Genomic DNA, 17,829 nt, shown 5'->3' with positions numbered 1-17,829 from the left:
GTAAAATATAATTAGAATTTCAGCAACAAGTCAAGTAACAGACAAGTAGAGAAGAGAGTGGATGTACCTGTTCATGTCACTGTAGATAATTAAATATCTAATAAAAAATAAAATAGTATCATCTAGTAGTAGCACTTAATAAGTAAGTATTCAGTAATCTTTATACTGTTTTGTCTCTAAAGATCAACTATGAACTATGGTTTTAGGGGTAAAATTCACTGAAATGTTATGGTTATAGCATAGAGGCACACTGAGGGGAATTTATATGGCATACGGAATTCACAAAAGATGCAGATTTGTGCACAAACTACTCGGTGGGCGGGTGTGCGGAAAGGCTGCTGGAGGCTGGCAGGCATAAAATGGCTAAAATCTACTCCTTCTCTGGAGCAAGTGCACCTGTCCCTCTCTGAGGTTAGAGAAACAAGCTGATTCCGAAGATAAGTTTTGGACACTGCCATGACTAACTTTTTATAGGAAAATTTTAGGTACTTTGACAATCACCCTAAAACTTTTCGGAGTAGCTTCACACGTACCGGATCCGCAGCTGATTTCATGCTGTGAGTTTGCAGCGTAATCTGCTGCGGATCCTGTACTGTGAAGATGAATGGGTCCCATACATGCAGCGGATCCGCTGCTTGTATGGGACCCGGCCCCTTTAACCCCCGTCGCCGGCCGCAGCCCCGGCCCCGGGCATACATTACCTGCTCGGCGCCGCGGCTGTGTGTGATGCTCCCGGCTCCCCTCGCTCCTCATTAGCCAATCAGAGCTGCCTGATTGGCTGATATGGAGCAAGGAAAGTGTCACACACAGCCGCAGTGCAGAGCAGGTAATGTATGCTCGGGGCTGGGGCTGCGGGCGGGCGGCCGTTGGCGGGGGTTAAATGGACGGGGTCCCATACATGCAGAGGATCCGCTGTGTGTATGGAACCCTTTCAGCTTCACAGTACAGGATCCGCAGTGAATTACGCTGCACACTGGCAGGGTGATATTCGCTGCGGATCCGGTACGTGTGAAGCTACCCTTATACAGAGATCACAATATAATTGTTTATAAACCAAATGTACTTTATGGCTATGTTTACATTTTATATAAACAACAACCATTATTTGGCACTCAAAACAATGTCCGTTGTACATTATCTGAACAACGGCTGTTGTTTATATTGACTTCAATGCAAATCATTTCAATACGAAAAGAATGGCTTTTGTGTAAATTGAAAACAATGGCCATTCTTTTCATAAAAAGTATGTTGTTTGAACAAAGCCTATCTGTATACTGTATACTTTTTTCTAGGTTAGTTCTAAGACATATTCCTAAAAAGTAGTGATAATAAAGAAACAAACAACTATAGCATGCTTGTTTGCATAAATGTTGCAGCAAATGTTCAGTTATACACTTTTACATTTAACATGGCCATTGCTAATTTATGGTATGCCCCGATGAATAACAACATGGTTCATTGCTTGATTGGTTTGCAATTGCAGCTGATGCGAAAGATCGGGTTATATTGGATATGTACCACGCTGAGTTCCATGCATGGGCCCTACTAATAAAAATAGGACTTGTGCACTGACAGTGTGGAAAATATCTGCAGTAACCCGATCTTCTGGTGTCAGCTGTGACTGCACACCAATCAGGAGCCAGGAGCTTCCTGACAAATATTCTCTATTTTGGGGAAATTTGAGGTTTTCTATGAGTAATATACATGTCCATCTTTTTAATTTCCAAAACTTAGAAGGTAAGGAGATGGTATAGATAGTTAGATATTTACATTACATTTATATATTCCAAAGAAGGCTCACAATAACATTTTATGTCCCTAGCTTTTCCCTTATGTATTTCCTTCAGAAAGTTTATGTTGCAAATCAATACATTATGAAAACAAATTAAGCAAGAACTTTAAAAGGTTACCAAAATACCACATGGATAAATGAACCTGACATAACCATTTACTACCACTGTGGAAATGTAGACAGACTCTGATAAAACAATCACTTAGTGGAAAAACAAGGAGAAATAATAGCCACAAGAAAGTTAGACAATTAAAGCTTGAGAAGAATTCTTGTCACGTATTAGCTCGCAATTCAGGACATGTAAACATTATTAGGGCACAAACTGCAGACAAAATGACAGACACATATGGCAGGCATACATTATTTTAGAATTAATAATCAATAATTAAACAACTAGGCTGTGCGAATGCTAAGGTGAAAATATGGCCGTATTTTGAGGGCTTGGTCTTTATTTAGGGATGCCATGCTCATACTTGTCTTAATAAATTTCCCCTATAGTATTTCCATATCCCAACAGAGTATTGTGGAAGCTACTCATCTTATAGCATATATTCTGTGTTGAAAAATGAGGGAAGGTTAAGAAGGAGACATCTGCATAAACAGTATATCAAAGTGTAAGTATATATTTGGTAAACTGAAAGAATTAGAGACAGAAAGCGTTACCCCTTTGTTCAAATTCAAAATCTGAAAATGCTTTCTGACAGGGACTGTGTGTTCATGAAATGGTTACAATGTATCTACATATCCACAAGGATACCAACTTGACTGAAGGTTCATTCTGGGAAATTTATAGATGTGCTGTGCTGCTTAGTTACACAGATTCAATAAAAAAAGATGCCAGCAGCAAAAACTAGAGACATATATAATTATAAAATATTAGCACATTCTCCATCAGTGGTGGCTGAATGAAGTGCTTTGTGCAGTAGCTATATATTAGTTTGTAAAGCAGGCAGAAATCATGGAGGTTTAAAAGAAATCAGGGAAGTAACTCAATGTCTGCACATGTACATGCCATGGCCAACCAGTGTTCATCAATTACTTACTTTCTATTACTACTTGAATTGTTGAACCCCCTTAAAGGGACCATCCAAATGATTTATGGTTGACACAAGAGGCAGTGTTTCTTGCAGATTGTCCAGCCATTGTACATTAAATAAGAAAGTGCCTATAAGTGTTGGGTGAGCCAGTGACCTGCCAATCTCTCAGTAGTACAGGTAAAGGCCATGTTTCCACTAAGTAAGTTCCGTAGTAATCACTGCTGTTGTTACTACGGAACTTACGTAGTGCTGCCTTCTAAGGAATCCCGGCCGGAGTGTATACACATGGTATACACTTCAGCCAGGATCCCTAGCGGCCCCGCAAGAAACTGACATGTCAGTTTTCTGCGGTCACTTTTCATTGAATAGCAGACGCAGAAAACCCTGCCAGTTCACACACACAGTTCAACCATTGTGAGCAGCGGAGGAATCGGATGCGGGCACACACGGGCGCAGTACCGGCCAGGATGATCTTTTCTTACACCAGCCATTCTGTGACCCGGCTAGGTCATGGAACGGCTGCCATCATACAATGTGGGGAAATGGCCAAAAAGTGCATGGAACCATGGAAGGTATAAAGTAGAAGTTAAGGGGGGAAACAAAATGTATGGAACATTATAAGCCTGAAGAGATAAGTCTCTAGGTTACACTAAAAACTGTGAGTGTTCTATGTCAATTCTACTACACTTGCATATTGCCCATCCATTTTGATAGGTACATCTTTTAGGGTGCGTTCACACCTACAGGATCCGCAGCAGATCAGCAGCAGATCCGCAGCAGATTTGATGGTGCAGATTTGATGCTGTGTTCAGTTATTTAAATGAAATCTGCTGGGGATCTGCTACGGATCCGCTGCGGATCCGCAGCAGAAAATACGCTGCGGATCCGTTAAGTGTGAACGTACCCTTAAAGGTTTTTAATTTGCAAGCTTTGTATCTTTCAAAGACGATTGGCAATAATATATGGTAGAATCAACAAAGAATATAAAATCTGAACAGGGATAACCTTCTAAAAAAATAATAATAATAAAAATGTCCTGCTTTTGATATTGTCAGACCATCAATCACTTGTACTATAAAGATTGTATCACAAAGTAGACCCACTCTACAACCCAGGTTTTGGACAAGTAGAGCAACGGTGCACAGTGCACACAACAAGTAGTGATATATTCAGCTGTAAGACAAGAAGATCATAGCTCTCACCCGTAGATAAAAAGCAATCCTTTATTTCATACTTTGTAAAAGATAGCATTGCAAGTACCTCTTCAAGACCTTAGGTAAGATCACTAGATGCATTTCATTATGGCCCTCATGGGGCGGTAATGAAACACATGTAGTGCAAAACAGCTGTTCCTTGACTTCTTAAGGAGAGTAGCTGTAATGCTATGTTATAAGATGAAATAAAGGATTACATTTTATCTTCTGGTGATTGCGTTTTTCCTTTCCTACTGCTTATCTATCTATATATACTCGTACACACACACTTTTTTCCTTATTATTATTAGCCACAAGGACCGTTGCACATTTCTCTTTCTCAAGTCCCCTCTACACAGCTATGGGAAAATAATTTGCTCAGAATAGCTAGAGTATAACATTTATCAGTAACAAAAATATATACAAATCACATTATGTATTCAAAGGCTTGGAGTAAAGAGATTCTTTTTCTTGATAGAAAAACCCTGCACCAGAGTAAATTGGAGCAATACACAGGGTAATTGCTTGAGAGCATATTAGATTATATTACCAACTTTCACTTCAATAACAGGAAAATACCTATTCCAGCAAATGTTATTATTTTCTTTTTTATTCCACAAACATGAACTCATTTTCTGTGATGAGAAATGTAATTATCACTAGGGGATAAGGGAAAAAATGTAAAACCCTTGATTATCTCTATAAAGAAAGCAGTAATTCTATTTTAAGCTCACAGTCCATAACCTCTTATCTACTAATACTGCATATTTTACACACCAAACAAATAATCACAAAAAAATATAAATATTGTAGAGAGTGAAATAGAAGGAGGTTTAATTTATGTTATTTCAGATACAATATTTTGCCTACATACCGCATGTCATTACTGTGGTTTGCTACACATTGATTACAGTTATATAAAGTAACACTCAAGCCTTATCCACATGGCTATGTTATGGATCAAGGAGTATTAGGCTATGTTCACACACTACAAAAATTTGTAATAATAATTGCCATTATTATAAAATAATGGCCGTTATTTGCTGTTAATTGATGGTTGTCTAAATAAAATGGCTGTCATGATGGTGTGTGAACATAGGGGGAGATTTATCAAACATGGTATAGAGTAGAATTGTCTTAGTTGCCCCTAGCAACCAATCAGATTCTGCTTTTCATTCATCACAGATTCTTTGAAAATAAAAGGTGGAATCTGTTTGTGGCAATTAAGACAATTCTACTTTACACTATTTGGATAAATCTCCCCCATAGTCTGTATTTTGGGACTCATAAACTGCTTTTAGCTCACATTGTATCACTAGTCCATGTGGATAATCTCTTTAACTGAAGATATATAATTTTGTAACTTTCAGTGTTGTGATTCCAGTTATTTTTAGATTCTTAGGAAAAAGTAGTAGGCTCTCTAGAAGAGGGTGAAGTGATTTATACAAAATAGTAAATAGTATAGAATGTGTATTTTAATTGTGGCAATATGGGCCATGCAAAAAAGATCCAAGTAATCAATAGACATTTAATATGACATAAAAATGTATGAATAGTTATTCCGTGTCTATAGGTACACTTCTATATAGAACATAAATAATTCAGTACCACAATAATCCAAATGTAGCTACAATATACTTAGTATGTAAAAAATATATGATAAAATGTAAAATATAAATGAATTTAATATAGGTGAAAAAATCCAAAATTCTTTGCTGAAGAAAGGAGCAAGTAGCCCTCCTGAAACGCGTCCTAAAGAACAAAGGATAACAGAGCCATTAACCTATACTCAAGTTTGCTTAAGAGATCCTGAATTGGAGCCGCACTCTCCACGGCATCCATTTCAAATTACATTTCGAAAGAGCGCGTGCTCACTGACCAGCAGACGCCGTAACGGCCCGGAGGATACTCCACACAAGACAGCACATCGTGCCAACTTAGAGCACAGGAGCACAGACCCCAGAGAGACCAAGTCCATCCATGGTCAGGTCACTACAACAGCACTACATTGGTCCGTGAGAGCCGTCCTCAGAAGGGTGAGAGGTGGATTTTTCCACCACCATTATTTTAGTTCCAACTTACCCTATATGCTTATAATAACATCTAAAAGATTATAAAGATTACGGCTCGTACCACCACAATCTATGACTACGGAGCCTCTCTGAGACATCTATATTGCATTAACCTACAATATATGGGACTCGCAAGATAGACTATATCTAGCATTCCATAGTGGAGATTACGTGAACGTTGTACTGCCGATATGAACTAGTACTCGGCATAGAGATCCGGGATCATTTGTTTATCTATTCAGGTGGAGTGACTGCGCTGGGCCCGGCGCAGTCAAATACCACTGGGCTCATATTGATATTTTATATTTTATATTGCACATTTTTTTCATTTTTTCATTTTTTCTTTATCTTTTTTATTTTTTATATTTTTATATATTTTTTCACCTATATTAAATTCATTTATATTTTACATTTTATCATATATTTTTTACATACTAAGTATATTGTAGCTACATTTGGATTATTGTGGTACTGAATTATTTATGTTCTATATAGAAGTGTACCTATAGACACGGAATAACTATTCATACATTTTTATGTCATATTAATTGTCTATTGATTACTCAGATCTTTTTTGCATGGCCCATATTGCCACAATTAAAATACACATTCTATACTATTTACTATTTTGTATAAATCACTTCACCCTCTTCTAGAGAGCCTACTACTTTTTTCTATTTTTACTATTATTTTTCTCTTAGCGCTGGGACAGTAGTGCAATTGAAGTGGGTGGTTCTCCGTATACATCAGCAAGGTGTAGCTCATCCTTATTACTTTATTTTTAGATTCTTGACATGGGGTTGTCAGATGGATAGGAACATTATTGTTGGGTGAATACTGGAGGTGTGATTAGGAAGCTGAGGGGGCATAAATTATGTTTGACTGTGAAGCTCCTAATGACACCCCATTAATTCAGCTTTCATCCCCCATTTTGCAATAAATACAGAAAGTCAACTAAACAATAAAAATACATCTTGGAAAGGAGGGTCACTGCAAGAAAATAAAATCATAATTAATATCAGGGCACCAGAGGTTATAAAACTATATAATAACTGAATAGGTCAGATTTATCACTGTGCTCTTGCCATAAACTATGGGAAAGGCACAGATTTTTAGTTTGCGTACAAATCTTTGCCTATTTCATGTCGCAAGACCCACTCACCTAATGGGCTGGAAGGGGACTTGGCAAGGTGTGGATGAACATGGCCTTCTCTAGAGCCTGATTTATATGTAGGCCTCTAGCAGGTGTAGATTTCTGCACCATTAGATTTACTAAGAGGCATGCGTTGATTAGTAAATCCAGCAGACTGCATGGGGGAGGGGCTTTAAGGGGTTATCCAGCGCTACAAAAACATGGTCACTTTTCCCCCTACTGTTGTCACTAGTTCAGGTGCAGTTTGCAATTAAGCTCCATTTACTTCAATAGAACTGAGTTTCAAAACCCCACCGAAACTGGAGACAACCGTAGGGGGAAAGTGGCCATGTTTTTTTTTAGCGCTGGATAACCCCTTTTATTTCAAATTTCCCCCAATATGTTTGGAAGTAAGACTCCATAGGAACACTTCACCACATCAATGAACAAATAACAGATTAGGGGATAGATAGATAGATAGATAGATAGATAGATAGATAGATAGATAGATGTCATGATTCTTTTTAAGTTAAAAACATTTAAAAATAAATGAATTTACAGTAAAAAATTAACAATATAAATATGAAATATAATAGCTTACCTTTGATCCCCGCTCATTAAAAATTATTTCAACATCTAAGATTTTACCAAATTGCTGCAGGAGACAAAAAAAGAAACAATAGATATAATCAATGGGGGAAAAAAAGGATATGTTCACACTATGTTTAAAAAAACAGAAAAGACGTCCTTTATTGCCCTGATTTAATGCATTACAATCATAAAAGTCAATGAAATGACGGACGCAGTGTATTAAATAACAGACTTTTTCTGCACGGATGTCAAAATAATTTCTTTTGGACAAATTTTTTAGTTGTTCAAACTGTTTTTCACCATCCTTTGAGTATTTTTACTATAAAAGTCCATGGACATAGCCACACAGGAAAAGTCAACTATAACAATGTGAGAAATTATTTTGAGGTCTACACTCTATCTAATCAGAAACTCTCTAGATTTTATGTAAATTGTGATTTCTTGAACAGTTTGCAAACTTATAGAAAATAGACCAAACGGCAGTAAAATGAACTAAAAAACAAAACCAAATGTGGCTTGTTCTGATACACATTTATGATCCTCATAAAAAAGGCTCCTTTAATATGGAGCAATATGCGGTTCTCCGTAGCTGCAAACAAGTGCTGATCAGTGGGATTGGTGCTTGCTTGAATTGCCTTTACAAGGCATAACTAATCATACCGCCGGGGCACATGAACGATAAGTACATCATTTGGGCTGCCATTAACATTAATTGTTATCCACCACTCATATATTTTTTACCCAGAGAGATGTGTGGCAGTAACAATAAATTTAAACGCCATACAAAATTTCAAATCATATGACCAGCAGTTGTTTTCTTGCTCATTGGCTAATCTCTGTCACTTTTACATTGTCAACTGAATGAGCATTCCTAGAAACACTTATTAGCAATAATCGGCCTATATAAAAGAGCCTTTAGAAGGTCTTTGTCATGTATTAGCTAATGTACCCTATTCTAGCCTTAAAGTCCTTTTACACCAAGCGATTATAGGCCGTATTTGGCCGATTATTAGCCCATTTAGTCAATAATCCCTTTCTTTTAAAAGGCAACAATCAGGCGACATGCACAAAGGGAACCTTTAAAAAAAAAATGGAGAACTTTTTTTCCCCAAAAATATTTATAGAAATTCTTGCCTATATACAAAAATGATCAATGAAAACGCTGACAGTTTCAGATGTTAAAATCTTTAATCTGTTATTGTTATTTTTACTGCAAGAAAATAGCTTGTAGTGTTTCTATCCCTTGGCAAATGACCTTATTACCAGCAGACATTATTTAGTCATCAGTGCAGTAAGTTTAGATGTGTTCCTTTTCAACAAACTAATTATTGTGCTATCATTAGTCTAAATGGATCTGAGTTCTCAGCAGGAAGTGATTACAAATTATTTTTCACAGGAATAGGTAAGTTACTGATAGGTACACAAGCGACTATATGGATCCCATTATTTTCTCCTTTCTTTTAAATGAGAGATAACATATGTGTATACTGTACATATATTAAAGTAAAAGCAATCATTGAGTTGAAAACCAAATTACTTGCTTTATTTATACTGAAAACCACAGTCAACTAAACTTTAAAAAAAAGTATACCAAGGAGTTTTTAACTAGACATCGATGGCAGACATATTCAACCATATAGGCACACAATTGAAGATGTCTAAGGGATATGATGTATCTACCAAGAGTGATGCCTAAACTCAATGGGGGAGATTTATCAAACAGGCGTAAAGTAGAATTGTCTTAGTTGCCCCTAGCAACCAATCAGATTCCACTTTTCATTCCTCACAGACTCTTTGGAAAATAAAAGGTGGAATCTGATTGGTTGCTAGGGGCAACTAAGACAATTCTACTCTGCACTAGTTTGAGAAATCACCCTCAATGTGCCTAAACTCGTATTCATGTATTAGCTCCATAAAGTAAGGTAAAATAAGGTAAATAATAAATAAAAAATGATACAAAAGCTAAAATATATAGTATTTTTATTACATTCTCACAATTTCAGAATCTCCTTTGCTTTCTTAGCTTCTTTTCAAATGTCTACTTTCTGTACTCTAAGTAATCCCACAGAAATTGATAAATGATAAAGGTCTGAGCTCCCCCAATAGTTCAGAGACCACTAGAGGTTTCTTTGTGGTAATGCTAAATTTTTGTTGAATTTCTAGAGGGTATTTTATGAAAACAAATGTTAAGTACCAGATGTTATATATTCTCAAACTTTTACTGATTCTCCATAATGCTTGACTGGTAAATGTAGAAATAATGAAACAGGAGTATTTTACTACCTCATTTTCATATACATTTAGCCTTCTATAGCATCCAAAGGCCTCACATTTAGACTTATCAACCCAATGGACCTCATTTAACATATCAGATGTTTAAATTCACTGTTCTGATTCACTGTTCTTCTATTCTGTTACTCAAAAAATGGTTTCTTAATACCTACACACACTCTTAGATGCATAGCATTGGGTGGTCTTTTCACAGTGGTAGGACGATTTTTAAGCAGTAGTATAACTTTTAAAAATAGAAATCTCTATATTTTGTTGACCTGGTGGTCTACTAGGTTCTACATGGGTGTATCTTACTATTATTATTATATTTTTTTTAATCTAGCGTAATATATATATATTTTTTTTAAATATTACATATTGGCATTGAAGGCTTTTGTCTGATTCTTCGTCACTGTAGAACTTTTCATATTTTCTTATGCAGAATAACAGAACGCTTATTGTCAAAAGTTATTTATTATTAAAGCGACTCTGTACCCACAATCTGACCCCCCCAAACCACTTTTACCTTCGGATAGCTGCTTTTAATCCAAGATCTGTCCTGTGGTCCGTTCGGCAGGTGATGCAGTTATTGTCCTAAAAAAATACTTTTAAATTTGAAGCCTGTGCCAAACGGGAGTATCTGTGCCCTAACTTTGCACCACCCCTCCGTCCCTCCTCCCCATCCTCTTCAGCATTAGGAATGCATCTGAAACATTTTCTCCAAGCTGAACATTGCACAGGTCCTTAAAAATCCAGTCCATTTGCCAGGCTGCAACAGGTGGGGAATAGGAGGCAATCTGCCTGGAGCATTCCTAATGATGAAGAGGGTGGGGAGGAGGGACAGAGAGGTTGTGCAAAGTTATGGTACAGATACTCCCGTTTGGCACGGGGCTTCAAGTTTAAAAGTATTTTTTTAGGACAATAACTGCATGACCTGCCAAGCGGACCCCAGGACAGATCTTGGATTAAAAGCAGCTATCCGAAGGTACAAGTGGTTTGGGGGGTCAGATTGTGGGTACAGAGTGCCTTTAAGACCTAAAAACAGAATTCTTACAATGTGCAGCTGGAAATAAGTCAATTGTTGTTCTTTGGGATATTATCATGCATTGGGATTAGTATACTGTATACAAGTAACATAGCTGCACAGATGCTTATAGAGAACCCATCATCACTTTTATTCTGCCTTAAGCCCTAATAATTAGGGTAGTTTCTGGTAGCTTCTCCTTTAACCCTTTGAGGACCAGGCCCACAATGACCCAGTGGACTGCGCTAATTTTACATAGTTACATAGTTACATAGTTACATAGTTAATACGGTTGAAAAAAGACACATGTCCATCAAGTTCAACCAAGGAGGGGATGGATACAGGGAAGGGGGAGGGGCGATAGGTTCTATACATATGCATTTATATTATTTTGCTCTAAGAACTTGTCTAGGCCGGTTTTGAAGCCCTCTACTGTTTTTGCTGTGACCAGATCCTGTGGTAGACTGTTCCACAGATTCACAGTTCTCATGGTAAAGAAGGCTTGTCGCCTCCGGAGATTGAACCTTTTTTTCTCCAGGCGGAGGCAGTGCCCCCTTGTCCTTTGAGGGGATTTTACCTGGAACATCTTTTCCCCATATCTCTTGTAGGGGCCATTTATATATTTAAATAAGTTAATCATATCTCCCCTTAAACGTCTCTTCTCCAGACTAAACAAATGTAATTCTTTTAATCTCTCCTCATAACTAAGATGCTCCATTCCCCTTATTAGTTTAGTTGCCCGTCTTTGTACCCTCTCCAGCTCTAGAACATCCTTTTTATGAATCGGGTTCCAAAACTGGACAGCATACTCCAGATGGGGCCGCACCAAAGCTTTATAAAGCGGTAATATTATATCCCTGTCCCGTGAGTCCATGCCTGTTTTAATGCATGACAATATCCTGCTGGCCTTAGAAGCAGCTGACTGACATTGTGTGCTGTTCTGTAGTCTATTATCTACAAGTACACCCAGATCCTTCGCCCTGATCTTTGCGCTTTCGTTTTTCCCTCCTCCCCTTCTAAGAGCTCTAGCACTTTCAGTTTTCTATCTACAAGGCCATGTAATGGCTTGTTTGTTACAGGAATAGTTGTACTTTGTTTACCATAACATGTATGACGGAATCCCAAATATATTATTTATGAAGATATAAATAGGTAAAATGGTAAAAAAATGCAATATGGTAACGTTTGGGGGTTCCTGTGTCTACGTAATGCACTATATGGTAAAAGCGACATGATACTATTACTCTATAGGTCAGATCGAACACAACCATATGCAGGTTTACACAGATTCTCTAATGTTATATGTATATTTTTTTTAATGAAATCCTTTTTTTTGGCAATTATTAATAAAATAGGCCTATTTTGACACTTATAACGGTTTTATTTTTTCACCTATGGGGCTGTATGTGGTGTCATATTTTCCACCATGATCTCTAGTTTTTATTAATACCATATTTGTGAAGATCGTGCGTTTTGATCACTTTTTATTATTCTTTTTTTATATATAATGTAACATAAAATCGGTAATCTGCGCACTTTTCCCCCTCTTTTTATGTACGCCGTTCGCAACGACGCTTGTTATATTTTAATAGATCGGACAATTATGCATATTATATGTTTTTTTTTTATATATGTTTTATTTATATATTGGGAAAGGGGGGTGATTTAAACTTTTATTGGGGGAGGGGTTTTGGGGTAGTGTGTTAGTGATTTTAACTTTTTTTTATACATTTTAAGTCCCTTTGGGGGACTTGTACATACTTTAGTTTCATTTTCTACACTGATCATTGCTATGCCATAGGCATAGCATTGATCAGTGTTATCGGCGCTCTGCTCACTGAGCCTACCTGTGCAGGCTTAGTGAACAGATTGCCGATTGGACCGCACGGAGGCAGGTAAGAGACCTCCGGCGGTCCATTTTAATGATCGAGACCCCCGCAGTCACAGTGTGGGGGACCCGATCGGTAAGTGACAGGGGACTCCCCCTGTCACTTACACTTAAACGCCGCGGCGTTTAAGGAGTTAACATCACGCTGCAGCACGATCGCTGCAGCGTGTCATTAACAGTGAGGTGCCCCCTGCTAATTGCAGCCGGCCCCCACCTGCTATGAAGCGCGCTCCGCTCCAGAGCGCGCTTCATAGCTCAGGACGTACTGGTACCGGACACAGACTTCTAGGATGTACTGGTACGTCCTAGGTAGTCTAGGGGTTAAAGGAGACGTATGGTAAAATTTTTAAATTAAAGTATTGTATTGTCCCCCAAAAGTTATACAAATCACCAATATACACTTATTACGGGAAATGCTTATAAAGTGCTTTTTTTCCTGCACTTACTACTGCATCAAGGCTTCACTTCCTGGGTAAAATGGTGATGTCAGGACCCGACTACCAGAGATGTGTGGGGTGGACTTCTCTGGACTTTTCCTTTAAATTGGTTTAATATGATGTAATGGTAATTTTTTACCATGGCTTTCAAAGAATATAAACATTTTTTTTAATAAACATATGGATGTAGTCATCTAATAAATTGACTCTGCTTTTACCTGACCAGTCTCATATCTATAAATATTGTGGTAGTGTGTTTTATAAATTTAGAGTAGATTACTATTTTACTATTGATTTTCTTTACAATATATTTACCTTGCGGTTTCTTGGTCTCTTTTACATTGACAAACATAAAACTGGAAAAACAATTTCTTAATGACCATGAAGAATGGACAATTACATTGGAGAAAGAAAAAAAAAACATGGTAGCGATCAATATATACACAGCAAACTGAAGGCTAAATTTACAAAACTCATTGATGTATTGCAATGTAGTATTTGTGGTTTTCTGTGATACTGCAAGTGAACATATTGAAGAGCATCCCAAAGGTAAGGGAAAGTCTTGGCCATTAGGAATGAAATGTTTGTGACTTTGCACCAACTACTTCCAAACAAAGTCAACACCCCTTTTTAATTATCTTAAATAAACTGGAAAATTGGCAATTGAGAAGTAACCTTATAAGCCTGAAATGTGAAGGGATTGTCAAGCCTTTACAATTATCCTAAGCTTTACTGAACTGACTTGGAGTCTATTGGAATTAAATCTAGATAGCACATAGCTGGATTTTCTAGGACATCCAGGAGATTTAATCTTGTAGCTAATGAAATCTTCAAGCATTGATTTAGAAGTAGTTGTCAACCTTATGTGCACGTGTAAAATTCCATCAGTCAACTGCTATAATACATCACCTCTACACTAACAAGTTAAAGGCTATGTATAGGCCTGTTTCTTGATGAATCCTGAAGTGGTATGATCATGGGGGACACATTGATTTACTTTTTCTGCTTTAAATGCTGATTAAAGTAACAACAAAGTAATATAATAGACCAAGATTGTCTAGAGCAGTGAAGCTCGTCTTTAAGGCACTGTTCCTACATCTCCAGTTGTTGGTTTTTTATTGGTTGACCTACCTTATGGCAGGATTGCTTATTCAAATAACAGTATTCTTAATGCACTCATTACTGAAATATTCTTTATAGAGATATATTTCTTTAATTAATTTATTTTAATTTTTACTTACCCCAAACATTTGTCTAAGGTCTGGATCTCTAAATCTGAAAGGAATATTTGAAACATGGAGTCTCTTCGGCTGTGTTTTGTTTTCTGTGTTTTCAGAAGACTGTGTCTGTTGTTGTCCATCAGTCTGTGCTGACTCATCTGTTTGCTGTAATGAAAAAACATAAAACATATAATTATTATAAACTTACTAAACATATGGCAATATTTCAATTTCCTCATAAAATAAAAGCGTAACAATTTTACATTTTTATGTTTCTTTGAAGTCTGATGGATCATCCTGTAAAAACAGAGTAAAATGTATTTCTCCAATGTTTTTTTATTGGCTGTTTGAGGTTTTATCAATGGTATGTTCATGATTTTCTAAGCATATCTGTCCACTTACTGTACACATCCATCTACCCATTCATATATCCATTTTATTCTAGAATTATTTGAAGCACAACTTCCTTGGTCATACTATGTTCAAAATGATTTTTCACAGTGATTTATGTACCAACAGAATGTTTTGTCTGATTTGGTCAAGAATTGAATATTGTCCAACCAGTAACTAGTGATTAAGTATCTCTAGCTGGTGGCCACAGCAGATGTGGCTTCTAAATCATTGGACCGGCACCTAGCAATTTTCCTGGGAGAAAATTGATATTATGCTGCTGATCCACCAAGGCCCAATACTGTCCAAGGCGGAAAATTGAATGATTGGCTGATTGATTGACTATTTTTTTAATTGTTACAAGAACATCTGTTAAAGAAAAAAAGTAACTCTGTAATAGTGCCACTATTGTAGCTACTTTAGTTTGGCTGTTTTAATGACATTCGTTTGCATGAGACTCTCAAATATTTGCAAATTCAACCCAAAATTTGTGAGCCTTGCAAAATGAATTTTTATCTGCTTCGCTCATCTCTAACCACAGGTACACTTTAATTATCGGTGACTGAAGTAAAATACATTTATAAACTTCAATTATATATTTGATAACAAACAGACTATAATCAGTGCATTACAACATTAGTTACGACTGCACTAAAGTCAACACACATACAATATTTAACATTTATTTCCATAATATTCCATCTTTGAGTTTCCTTCCATCTTTCAATTTGGCAATAATCCATTGGTGAGATCATGCACAGCTTCGTAAGAAGCACAATTTATCTTTCTAAGAGATTAGAAACATTTACATAAGTGCTAAATTACACAATTATAAAATTACATACAGTAACAAGCTTTACTTTTGAGAGTGCGCCAGCTTCAGACAATATCAGTTTTGTTATTATTTTCTTCAATATTTTATGGAACTGTAACTCTGATCTGATATAATAACAGGGCAAACTCATATTTTACATTTCAGAGATTTTCTTTTATCAATATTTGCCAACAATTACCAGCTGGCTCAACATGCAAAGTAATATTGTAAGCCATAGTGTAATATAAAATAGTAATGTAATAAAAGATCTCAGTTATAGGCTATGTTCACACAAACACAATAGAAGGCAGCGATTTATAGTGCAAATAATCCCACATGAAAATGTAACATAATCACGATAACATGGTAGAAACGAGGAAAAGAGGCGCCCGTAAAACAGTTAAAAAAGGTGTTGTGTGGACATAGCCATAAGATTATGTTTAACATTATTATGCAAGGTGCTCATGTTTCCCTTATTAGCCTCTTTAAGGTTATATTAACCATCATAAATATTAAATGCACATATAGGCTAATTACACTGTCAAAAACAGAGAACAGGTGTCCGCTTTTGCTATTTAAAAAAACGTTCGTTATTGCCGCGATTTACGTGACTGCAATGCAATGCATTGAAGTCAATGGAAAGACGGACGTCCAATGCTCACAATGTACTGAATAACAGACGCTATCACTCTGGACGTCAAAATAATGACCATGACAATTATTTTCGGACGTCTTTTGCAAACAGCGGACATTTTTTATTAGTTGTTTACACAGTTTTTCTTTTGTCACTGTCCTTTCTCAGTCCTTACTATTAAATTCAAAAGACTTTTCAATTGAGCCACACCCAGAGGCCAAATATTCATCCTAAACTATAATAATGTACCAGCAGCCGTCATTGCACTAAGGGAAGGCTAGACAGCGAAATGACGTCTGTTATTTCAGACTCAAAATGACTGACGTCATTTTAAATGGAGCTGAAAAAAACATTGTGTGAACATAGACATATAGTTTATTCGTGTAGCTGCTCTATATATGTGTCTACCTCCTACCAAATGTTACTACCTCTGACAGAGATACCACAAAGACTTTTATGTTATGGCTGTGCTAGTGGCCTAACTCAAGGAAGGTCTAAGAGATAAGGAATCTATAAGTTATTCCACATAGCAGAAATAGGTCTCCAATAAAAACATGTATATACAGCAAATGCAATTGCATAACTTTCCAAGAAAATGTGATTAGAGTTTTCCTACTTACTTAAACATGACTTCCATTGGAAAACACAACTTTCCATCAATTCAATCTCTTGAGTCTCACAATCTGTACTTCTTTTATTTATAATGTCCTTACTACCTTGAAGATAAGCATCCTCTCTGCTTTTAAACAAACGCCATATGCAACCTTAGTTTTAGCTTTGCTTTTTTTCCTCTAGGCTCTGCTATCTACCCCAGCACAACATCTCATCAATATCAGGAGTCTATATGTGGGAAACACAGATCCCTATAAATCTAAGTAAAAAAGTAAAAACACTTGTCATGAAGTGACATTTAGAGATGGAAACAGCAAGAAAAATAATAGGACTTTACATAGGACATTTGGTGGCCCAATGATATTAAACTCAGATGTATATTTTAAGGTTCCAGGGTAAGATGCATAATTTTATAACGAGATTCCAAAATGTCAGATGCCTTGTAAACCAGATCAGCTACATCAGTAAAACAATCTAATATTATGAATGCACTCTTGTGCTACTTATACAGCAAAGGTGAGGAACCTCCGGCCCGCGGGTCGCATCTGACCCCTGAGACCTCCAGATGCGGCCCAGAGCTCTCCTGTGATGTGCGCTGTTCTGGTGGGGCAGGAGCTGGCATACATAGCATCCTCCTATGTTTGGGCCAGCTCCATTCCCATCTTCCGTCTCCTGTCATTTCATCATGCGCCGCCTGCAGGGGAATACGGGCACAGACTAAG

The 17,829-nt window shown here is 36.9% G+C and overlaps 1 protein-coding gene across 4 annotated transcripts in view; it reads right to left on the bottom strand.

Moving 5' to 3' along the window:
- Positions 1-17,829, bottom strand: part of RBFOX1 (RNA binding fox-1 homolog 1) — a 218,106-nt gene that overhangs the window by 133,021 nt on the left and 67,256 nt on the right. For all 4 annotated transcript variants that reach the window (XM_069985398.1, XM_069985400.1, XM_069985399.1 and 1 more), the window contains exons 3-4: positions 14,679-14,822; positions 7,828-7,881 (exon numbers count right to left, since the gene is read on the bottom strand). In XM_069985398.1, coding sequence (XP_069841499.1) covers positions 7,828-7,881; positions 14,679-14,822 — 198 coding nt within the window. The remainder of the gene's footprint in view (positions 1-7,827; positions 7,882-14,678; positions 14,823-17,829) is intronic.

This window comes from Dendropsophus ebraccatus, chromosome 9, assembly GCF_027789765.1.
Source record: "Dendropsophus ebraccatus isolate aDenEbr1 chromosome 9, aDenEbr1.pat, whole genome shotgun sequence".
Lineage (NCBI taxonomy): Eukaryota > Metazoa > Chordata > Amphibia > Anura > Hylidae > Dendropsophus > Dendropsophus ebraccatus.
The sequence above is the reverse complement of the archived record's forward strand: the minus strand, read 5'-3'. Positions and strand labels throughout refer to the sequence as shown.